Genomic DNA, 10,001 nt, shown 5'->3' with positions numbered 1-10,001 from the left:
GTGTGCCTGGGGTTAGTGTCTGATCAGCACAAAGGACAGGATGGTGATTTCCAGGGCCCTGACCCACATGAACATTCCCCATGGCGCTTATTTCCACGTGGAAAGAGGGGTGTCCCCAGAAGCCCAAAAAGTTGCCCTGGGAGCCAGGCATCCTGCCTCCCGTGGCCTGGGACCCCTGGGCCCTCAGTGATGTCATCTGCCTTGGAGTGGGACCTGGTACTGGCACCCAGCAGGAACAGGGCAGGGTCCCTTTAAGCCCAGCCTCACTCCCTCGGCCTGTTGCTAATGTACGGCACCAGCTTCCTTAGCAACCACCTGGCCTCTTCCTGGGGCCTGGAGCCCTGGTTGCCATCAGCCATGGCTCCCAAAAAGAGTGTGAGCAAGGCAGGCAAGGAGCTTGAAGTCAAGAAGAAGAAGAAAGGCGGCAAGAAGGAGCCAGTGGTGGCCGTGGAGCCGCCTCTGGACAAGGAGACGAAGGAGTTCTACCACATCCAGATCCGAGACCTGGAGGACCGGCTGGCCCGGTACGTGGGCTGGCAGGCAGGAGTCTGGTGCCCTGGGTCAGAAGCCCATGCCCAGGTGGCCCCCGTGTGGGTTTGGCCAAGGGGCCCTAGGCCTGTGTTCTGACCTCCCCTGGGATGTCCAGACCCCATCCCGTTTCATTTCCTCATACGTACCTTTGGGAGGTTTCAAGATTTTAAGGGTAAATGGATTTCCCCACCTTCCCAGCTCCTAGAACCCTGGGCCCATGACGCTAACTCGTGGCCCCACCCCAGGCAATCCCCACTTCCCCCTGCCTCACTCCTGCCCCGTGGGATCACAGGCTTTATGAAAGGGTGGAAAGAGCCCTCTGGCAGGCGGGTGGACCCCCTGGTCCCACTTCCGCTTCCTGGCAGTGGCACCTGTGCCCCACTGACTCACCCAGCACATGAGCCCAGTTGTTTCTCCATGCTGGGCCTCAGTTTCCCCAAATGTAAGTGGGGAAGGTTGATTCCCCCTCCATGGATGTGACATTCTATTCTAGAGCCAGTTTTGTGTGTGACATGGTGGTGGGGGGAGATCCTCTAACTCTTCATTCAGAGCCATGTTCACCTGCCCATCATTTTCTTATGTTACAACCAGTTTCCTCCCAGTTGTGAGGCACCAGCCCCAGTCTCAGGGTGACCTTAAAAGACAAATCAGTAGGCGGCAGCTCTTCCCTAGGTGATTGATGCTGTGGGTAACCACAGCTAATGCTGAGTCCCTCGTGGTGCCAGGCAGGCCACATGCTGGTGCCCACTGAGTCCTCACAGCAGTCTTACTAGAGAGGTCTGATGTCATCCCCATTGCACAGATGGGGAAGACTGAGGCTCAGAGAAGGGAAGTCACCCCCAGGAAGAGGAGGGACCAGGATGGGAGCCCTGGCCTCCTGACTCCTCTATGCAAGACTTCTTCCTCAGCCCACACCCCTGAAATGTTCTGTGTGCAGTCACTATTTGAAAGATGTTGGTCAACTAAATTGTGATGCAAAACAACTTTCCAGGCCAGGCGCGATGGCTCACTCCTGTAATCCCACCACTTGGGGAGGCCAAGGTGGGCAGATCACGAGGTCAGGAGTTTGAGACCAACCTGACCGACATGGTGAAGCCCCATCTCTACTAAAAATACAAAAATTAGCCAGGCGTAGTGGCAGGCGCCTGTAATACCAGCTACCCAGGAGGCTGAGGCAGGAGAATCACTTGAACCCGGGAGGCAGAGGTTGCAGTAAGCCAAGATTGCGCCACTGCACTCCAACTTGGGCGACAGATCAAGACTCCGTCTCAAAAAATAAATAAATAAATAAATAAATAAATAAAATGTTAAAAAAAAAAAAAACTTTCCAAGTAACTTTGGTTATTCTATTGGAAACCAGTAAACTGGTTATGTGATACTGATTAAAATTAACACACTTCCCTTGAAATTCACAAACTTCCCTTGAGCTGAGACATCAGGTAGAATGTATTCAAGGCAAATGTATTTAACAGAGTTATTGGGTGCTTACTATTTGCCAAGCTGTCTGCCAGGCCCTGAGAATACAGAGGTGGAGGAGAGGGACATGTTCTTAGGTTTTGAGCACCCAGTGGGACAAGGGCCAACTTACAGGAGAGCACCAAAGAGAGGGCCACAGATATGGCTCAGGGCCAAGAAGGGTCCACTGAGAAGAAAACACCAGGGTTACTGCATGGAAAGAGGTAAGGGAGATGCCAGGTACAAAGACTTGGGATTGGAAAGTGTGGAAGAGTTATGGAGGGATGCAGAGCTGGCTGACTGCAGCAGGCATTGTGGCTAAGAGCCTTGATTCTGGGGGTCAGACTGACTCAGGTTCAAGTCCTGGCTTTGCCACTTACAAATTCAGAGTTCCTTTATCCTTCTGAGCCTCAGTTTCCTCATCTGTCAAATAGGTATAAAATCATCATAGTATCTACATTCTTATAGGTTGTTGTAACGATTTAACAAACACACTGCACGCCTGCTATGTGCCAGGCACAGGTGTTGGGGACATATTTGTGAACATAACAAGGCTCTGCCCTCATGGAGTTTGCATTCTAGTGATGTAATGAAAATAACATGCTAAGCACAGGCATTGGCTGCAGTCATGACTGTCGGATCGGGGGCATAGTGGGAGATGAGGCTGGATTCTGATCACAAGGAATCTCAAAAGTCCCTTTGCAGGAGAGGGGGTCCAGGAGAGTGGGCCCAGCTGCACCGGAGGCCTGGCTTGCCCAGCCTGACCCCTGGACCATGGCCCCACTCCCGCCCCCGCCCCAGGTACCAGCGGAAGTGGGATGAGCTGGCTGTGCAGGAGAAGCTGTTCCGCCAGGAGTTCGAGCAGCTGGCCAATAACAAGAAGGAGATTGTGGCCTTCCTCAAGCGCACGCTCAACCAGCAGGTGGATGAGATCACAGACCTCAACGAGCAGCTCCAGAACTTGCAGCTAGCCAAGGAGATGGAGAAGGATGCCTTCGAGGCGCAGCTAGCCCAGGTGCGCCACGAGTTCCAGGAGACCAAGGACCAGCTCACCACGGAGAACATCATCCTTGGTGAGGAGAGGACTGGCTGGCAAGCCTGCAGCACACATCCCAGCTCTATCACTGACCCTGTTTCTCACCTGGGAAACAGGGATAATAGCCACGTGCTGCTTGGCACGCACTATCTTCCTTAATTGTCCCAGCAATCCTGCGAAGCTGGAAACATCTCCCAACCAGTTTGTAGACAAGGAAGCACCTCAAAAGGTGAAGTGTCGTGACCAAGGTCCCCCAGTTGGCAAGGGTTGTGAGGCTCAAATGTCAGAAGGCATTAGAACCTAGCCCAGAGAATATATACAGTCCAGCTGCCGGTTGGGCATGGTGGCCTACGCCTGTAAACCCTGTGCTTTAGGAGGCCAAGGCGGGAGGACTGCTTGAGCGCAGGAGCTGGAGACAAGCCTAGGCAACATAGCGAGACTCCATCTCTACCAAAAAAAAAAAAAAATACAAAAATTAGCCAGGTGTGGTGGTGCACATATGTAGTCCCAGCTACTTGGGAGGCTGAGGTGGAAGGATCTCTTGAGCCTGGGAGGTTGAGGCTGCAGTGAGCTGTGATTGTGCCACTGCACTCTTCCTGAGTGCCAGAGTAAGATTCTGTCTCAAAAAAAAATATATATATATATAGTTGTTGTTGTCAGTCACTTTCATGAGAGTATCAAGGAAGGCTTCCTGAAGGAGGTGGCACCTGAACAAAGCTTCATAAGATTCATGGAGAGGTGGAGGGAGGGCAACCCAGATGAAGGCAGTAAAGGTGACAGGGCCAGGCAGTGTAGGTGGGGGATGGTAGACCTGCCCAACTGAGACCGCAAAGGGCACACAGGAAGGGACAGGGACCTAAGGGGCATCTTTAAGGTCCTCGCCAGGCCCTGTCCTCTGAGGCAGCCCCTTATTGGGCCTTGTGCCCTGTGATGGCCAGGGGGGAAGCTGGCAGCCCTGGAGGAGTTCCGGCTGCAGAAAGAGGAGGTCACGGACAAGTTTACGTTGCTGGAGGAGCAGGTGCGGAAGCAGGAGAATGAGTTCAGGGACTATGCGTACAACCTGGAGAAGAAGTCGGTGCTGGACAAGGACAGGTGGGCAAGCGGGGCACCCTCTGGGGCCTTTGGAGCCTTCATCCCTGGGACCATGAACATCCTAGTCTTCAGGCCCCAGCTTCTAACTGGGGGGTTAGATGGGGTAACTGACCCCTGCCCCCACAACCTGCTACTCCTTGGAATCCCAGCTGGTGATTATGGAGAGGTGGGAGAAAGGGAATTAGCTCCCAGCTGCAGTCCTCACGCTGGCATTGGAGACTCCCAGGGCTTCCTTTTGCCACGTACTGGGATTAAATCATGTTTACTTAATAGGTGAGAGTACATTGAAATGGTACCAATTACAAAGGTCCAGAGGATCTACAGGGAAAGCCTCCTGCCTATAGCCCCAACCCTCCCTGGGAGAGAGTATGCTGGTGTTTAACAGCCCTAGGTGCTCTGGGAACCTCACGAGGAAAGGGGCGTGCCCAGGGCTTGTGCCTGCCCTGTCTGACCCCTTCCCCTCCCACCTTTCTGGCCAGACTGAGGAAAGAGATCATCCAACGCGTGAACCTCGTGGCCAGTGAGTTCCACAAGGTGACCACGAACCGGATGTGGGAGACAACGAAGCGGGCCATCAAAGAGAACAACGGCATTACCCTGCAGATGGCCAAGGTCTCCCAGCAAGGCATGAAGCTGCTGCAGGAGAATGAGCAGCTCAAGGGAAGCCAGAGCAATCTGTGCAAACAGCTGGAGCTGCTGGAGAACACCCAGAAAGTCATGGCCAGGCACAAAAGAGGCCACCAGAAGGTGAGCCTGCAGGCCTCAGTACAGGGCGTTTGGCATACAAGGCAGGAGGCCGCCCTGGGGGCCCTGCAGGGACAGTCAAGTCAGGAGGGAGAGAGGCAGCAGAGAGAGGACTGGGCCTCGTGTGGGGGCTGCAGGGCGCTGGGCCTAGCTCTGGATTGTATTTACTTAAAACCCCTATAACTTATGGAAGCAGAGCCCAGTCCTGGAGAGCTCACTGGTCGCTCTGCACGGGGGAGCAGGTAAGGCCTGGCTGTGTCCGCAACTGGGGGACAGGGCTGGCTGAGGGCATGGCCACCTGTCCACACCCGCAGATTATACTCATGCTGGCCAAGAAATGCCAGGAGCAGCAGCAGGACACCAAGGAGGCCAAGGAGCTGCGCCTCCTGCTGAGCCAGTTGGAGCAGAGATCCCTGCAGCTGCAGGTGGACAACCAGGCACTGAAGTGCGTATGGCCCGCGGTGGGGCGGGCGGCAGGTGGCAGGTGCAGGCTGGGGCCAAGCTCCGGCCCAGCTCTTTCTGATCTCACGACCCAGGCCAGTGACTTCCCCTCTCTAGAGGAGCCTGCCAGACAGGCTGAGGACTTGGGGCTGGATGGGGGCCCCTCTGGGCTTGGAGAGAAATGGCAGGGCCCCTGGCCCCAAGTGGCGCCAGTCCTGGGGAAGGGGGAAGGCTGTTGACTCATCCCAGTTGGGGTCCAGGAGCCAGAGAGACCAGCTGAGCTTGCAGCTGGGGCAGCAGCAGGGGGATTTGCAGCGGCTACAGCAGGAACTGGCTAATGAGCAGAAGGTTCGGGCCAGCCTGGAGGCGGCCCTGGTCCAGGCCACCTCCTTCCTCCAGAACATACTGCAGGTGAGCAGAAGGGAGGGAGGGAGGGAGGGAGGGTGCAAGGGGGCGGGGGAGTGAGCCCAAGATGTAAGCTGCTAGCAGAGAAGAGGCTGCCTCAGGATCAGAGGCCCCTCTTTTCCCTGAGAGCCTCCTGGAAACTCTGTCCTTCGCTGATTCTGGCCTTCAAAGATCCCTCCAAGGTCTTAAAGGAGCTGGATTCCTTCTCTGAGGCTCTAAAAGGTCTCAGGCCTCAGTCTTCCTGACTGGAGAATGGGTATCCCACCAGAGACAGGGAAAACTTCGTGGAAACGGGCAATGAGGTTGGAGGTTCCTGGAGGAGGGTGGGTACTGGGGCCACTGTGGGCCTGCTGCCACCCCACCCTCACCAACAGATGCACCCCAATGAAGAGGACAACGACTTCGACGTGACATTCCAGCCATGGCACAAGGAGATGCTGCAGCAACTGCTGGTCATGCTCAGCTCCACTGTGGTCCCGAGACCCCAGAAGGCTGTCTGTCCCCACCCGGAGTCACAGTCCCATAGCCCACCCAAGGAGAGGTGAACAAATGGCCCTGTGTGGCCTCAGAGGCGGTCATAGAGAGCAGGGGAAAGGCATGCAGCCATGGGGACAGTGCTCGGCTCACCCAGGGCCAGAAACCTGGCTCGTCGAAGGCTCTGTGACCCTCGGTCCCCTCCCCACAGCCGGCCCAGCATCCAGCTGCCCAGGACTGGGTCTCTGCTGCCGCAGCTCTCTGACATCACCCACTACCAGCCGGGGGATCTAGGCCTGGTACCTCGCCAGGCCCACATCCCACCCAACCCCCAGGACCTCAGGCTGCTGTCATCTATCACCCGTGTGGGGACCTTCCGGGCACACAGCAGCCCTGAGGTGAGGGTGCTCGGGGCCCCAGGGAAAGCGAGGTGGCAGCCAGTCCTGGGAGTAAACTGAGGCTTTGCCAGGCCACAGCTGTGTGGTCCTGCGGATGTAGCCAGACCTCTCTGAGCTTTCCCATCTGTAAAATGGGCTGAAGAAAGGGGTGGCCCAGCCTCAGTGGGCCAAGGCATGCCCGCACATGCCCTGGGAGGGGGGTTGGCTGGACCCTGCTGTTCCCTCCCCCACCAGCAGAGTGGGATCCCCCTGAAGAGGCCTCAGCTTCCAAGCCAGCATCTTTTTTTTTTTTTTTTTTTTTGAGACGTAGTCTCACTCTGTCACCCAGGCTGGAGTGCAGTGGCCGGATCTCAGCTCATGGCAGTCTCAGCTCATGGCAACCTCCGCCAACCGGGTTCAAGTGATTCTCCCGCCTCAGCCTCACGAGTAGCTGGGATTACAGGCGTGCGCCACCACGCCCGGCTAATTTTTGTATTTTTAGTAGAGATGGGGTTTCACCATGTTGGCCAGGCTGGTCTCGAACTCCTGAAGTCAAGCAATCCCCCAGCTTTGGCCTCCCAAAGTGCTGGGATTACAGGCGTGAGCCACTGTGCCAGGCCTCCAAGCCAGCATCTTTAATCTTACAGATGCGTGCCCCTGCTTCTCTAAAAAGGCTCAAAACGTTTAGTCTTCCTGAAGTTCTCCTACCTTCCAAATAGGACACAGAGAGAAGAACCTACTTCAGAAATGGACTGGTCCAGTCACAGTCACCCCCACTTTAATCCGCAGGCAGCCTGCAACAGTCTACAGGACAGTTGTATAAAAAGTAGATACCAAGGCTGGCATGGCAGCTCTGTGGCCCTGGCTGGGTTGGTGGGTACTACAGTCAGGCGGGCAGCCATGGCCACTGGTGTCACGGCCCCAATGAGGGCCCCTGGCTTCGCTCACGAATGTGGTCCAAGATCAGGTCGGTGGCTCGATCCAGCAACAGAGGCAGCAGCTCCTGCTCAGCAGGGGAGAAGCAGCCCAGCACATGGGCCTGTACCGCCTCAGGGTGTGTCGGGCGCCCGATGCCCACCCGCAGCCTTGGCATTGCCTGTGGGAGAGCCAGAGAGGCCCAGGAAGCTTTGGCGAGGTGCTGGGGGACCCCTGGCCCACCCAACCCAGTTGCACAACAAAAGGGTAGACTCACATTGGAGTTGAGGCAGCTAATGCAGGAACGGACTCCATTGTGGCCCCTTCAAGGGATATGGGAGGGGCAGTTAGTGCCTCACTGGGGCAGTGTCCTTCCACCCCTCCCTGCCCCGGCTGGGTCAGAGCAGCCCATTTCCTGTGGAGACTGGGTCAGCAGCCCTACTCCCCCCCAACTGGGAGGCCTGAAGCCCTATCCCAACCCTGACCATCTCAGGGCTCACCTGGCACTGCCCCCCAGCTTCAGAGCCAGTCTCCCCAGGGGCTTGTCCAGCTCATCATGCACCAGGTAGACTTCCTCGGCAGTCAGCCCAAACAGCTCCGCTTAGCACAGGGAAACGGCAGCCCTGGTTACTGCCCATCTGCCCAGAGGGGCACTGTCCAGACTCCCATGATGAGGGGCCACAACTAATCAATCCCACTTCACATATAAAGAAACAGAGGCCCCCACAAGTACCCAAGGCCATGCAGCAACTGGAGCTCAACAGGTACTTGGAAGTGAACCCGCGGATCTGTCACAGCCAGTCCCGCTCTGGCCCCTGCACCCCCACCCTCACCCGCACCCCCTCGGCCGACCCGCCCGTCCCTGGCGCTCTCAACTCACCAGCCCGGGCCACGCTGCGCCCGTTGGCGTTCATAAGCCGCCGTGGCCGGAGCAGGACCAGTTGGGCATCCCCCAGCGGGGCCAGGGCGAGGTCGGCGGCACAGTGCCGGTCGCGCGTCCAACTCTCCGCCACACCCAGCCGCCGCGCCAGCTGCCCCAGCACCGCCATGCCTACGCTGTGTCGCGTGCCGGGCAGTCCGGGATTCCCCAGGCCAGCCACCTGCGGGCAGAACCAGGGAAACTGAGGCCCAACAACTCTCACCACCCCCGATCTCACAGCGTCCCGTGGGCTCCAAAGCAGACGAGCGGAAACGCAGAGCAACGCTGCAGTGGGGAAGGGGCGCGAAGAAAGGGCCCAGAAACCTGACCCCCGAGAACTCCAGAAGGCTGGGCAGGCAGGGCGCCCTAGTGCAGGAACGGAGCTTCTGGAAGTTTGGAGCCCGTCGAGCACGGGACCCACCAGTTAAGAAAACAGAGCAGCAATTTGGGGGCACTCGGCTCCCGGGACATAATGGCCGAACTGAAGCTAGGGACCGGGAGCCCCTACGTCGCCGCCCCACGCCACTCACCATCCACCGCTTCCCCGGGGGCCGAGGCTCCAAAACGCATCGGCTCATGGCTCGACTCAGCCACTGTCGGGCGCCCAAAAAGCCGCGCGGCCTCATGCTGCCCCCATTCCCGGCCCGGACACCGCCCCCTGACGTCATCACCCCGCAGCAGCCAATCGCGTTGCCATTTGTTTGGCGTCGACCGCCAACGTCCAATCCGAGCCGGGCTGCATGGCCGCCATGCTTCTGAGAGGCGGAAGCGGCGAGGCGGTGGCCGCGTCCGGGAGCCCAGGCGCCTTCAGTGGCGCGGCGTCACAGTGTCCCTGCGGGGTTTGTGTGGGACGCTTGGAGCTCTTGTTTGACCTTCGGTTGGGAGACGGAAGCCTTGTTATGCTCCCGGCTATGGCCCTGCCTCGCGGCGAAAATCTGGCAAGTCCTTTCCCCGATGTAGACCTCAACCTCCCCAGCTAATAAAAGTTTTCTACCTCCCTCCGGCTCAAAAAGCTTGGTTCCCGGTGGCGTGGCCAGAGGGGCGGGGCCTGTGGGCGTCCTGGTGATGGTGCCTAGCAACGTCAGGGCCCGGGCCGCGAGGTAGTTGGCAGAGGCCTCGGGGTCCTCTTGGAAGGGGCCTCATGACAGATTCGGACGAGGTGCGGACTGGGGAGAAGACTAACGCAAAGGCAGAGGGCCAGGCAGAGAGACCGAGGCTGGGTTCACAGGAAAGGGTGAAGGCCGGGAGGGGCAGGGGCAGCACTCCGACTCAGGGAAGGCCCTGGCCACCATGCCAAGAACCAGGGATGTGAGAGATCCTTGTAAGGCTCGGCGGCTGCTTGGACAGAGGTTTCTGGCTTGGGTAGATGGTGGGGAAGGTGACCTCACCAAGATGGGAGAGCCTGGGGCAGAAGTCAGGTGAGGTGCCCAGTGTGGCCTGCTGGAGTGAGGGTCCTGAAGGGTACCCAAGGGGCTGTAGGACCCCCAAAGCCTGAGACTTGGGACCGGGCCTGAGCTGGAGACATCAGAGCTTGGGGTGTCAGTAGCCGGAAGTGGGAGCTGGGAAGGCCGGGGGGGGGGGGGGGGGGGGGCGGGGGGGGTGGAGGGGGGGG

The 10,001-nt window shown here is 58.1% G+C and overlaps 3 protein-coding genes across 4 annotated transcripts in view; 2 read left to right on the top strand and 1 right to left on the bottom strand.

Moving 5' to 3' along the window:
• Positions 1–315: 315 nt before the first annotated feature.
• On the top strand, positions 316–7,394 carry CFAP157 (cilia and flagella associated protein 157). Of its 2 annotated transcripts, none has more exons than XM_017892844.1 (9): positions 316–524; positions 2,788–3,059; positions 3,961–4,114; positions 4,594–4,861; positions 5,173–5,303; positions 5,560–5,710; positions 6,079–6,245; positions 6,390–6,576; positions 7,203–7,394. In XM_017892844.1, exons 1-9 carry the CDS (start codon positions 358–360, stop codon positions 7,272–7,274), a joined length of 1,569 nt encoding a protein of 522 aa, XP_017748333.1. In that variant the 5' UTR covers positions 316–357; the 3' UTR covers positions 7,275–7,394. The 2 variants fall into 2 exon arrangements, with proteins under 2 accessions (XP_017748333.1, XP_017748334.1); XM_017892845.1 differs by having other exon boundaries at positions 7,275–7,343.
• PTRH1 (peptidyl-tRNA hydrolase 1 homolog) lies at positions 7,312–9,271 on the bottom strand. Its single transcript, XM_017892854.1, has 5 exons — positions 8,920–9,271; positions 8,351–8,570; positions 7,971–8,070; positions 7,748–7,793; positions 7,312–7,651 (listed from the first exon to the last, which is right to left on the bottom strand). Exons 1-5 carry the CDS (start codon positions 9,055–9,057, stop codon positions 7,469–7,471), a joined length of 687 nt encoding a protein of 228 aa, XP_017748343.1. The 5' UTR covers positions 9,058–9,271; the 3' UTR covers positions 7,312–7,468.
• The window catches only part of LOC108542721 (tetratricopeptide repeat protein 16-like), a 9,199-nt gene continuing 8,447 nt past the window's right edge, over positions 9,250–10,001 (top strand). The window contains 1 exon segment of the mRNA XM_017892846.1: positions 9,250–9,548. Within this exon segment, the coding sequence (XP_017748335.1) occupies positions 9,531–9,548 (18 nt within the window). The 5' untranslated portion in view covers positions 9,250–9,530.

This window comes from Rhinopithecus bieti, unplaced genomic scaffold (assembly GCF_001698545.2).
Source record: "Rhinopithecus bieti isolate Rb0 unplaced genomic scaffold, ASM169854v2 scaffold_22745, whole genome shotgun sequence".
In the NCBI taxonomy this organism is placed as follows: domain Eukaryota; kingdom Metazoa; phylum Chordata; class Mammalia; order Primates; family Cercopithecidae; genus Rhinopithecus; species Rhinopithecus bieti.
Note: the sequence above shows the minus strand (reverse complement) of the source record. Positions and strands in the feature narration are given on the sequence as shown.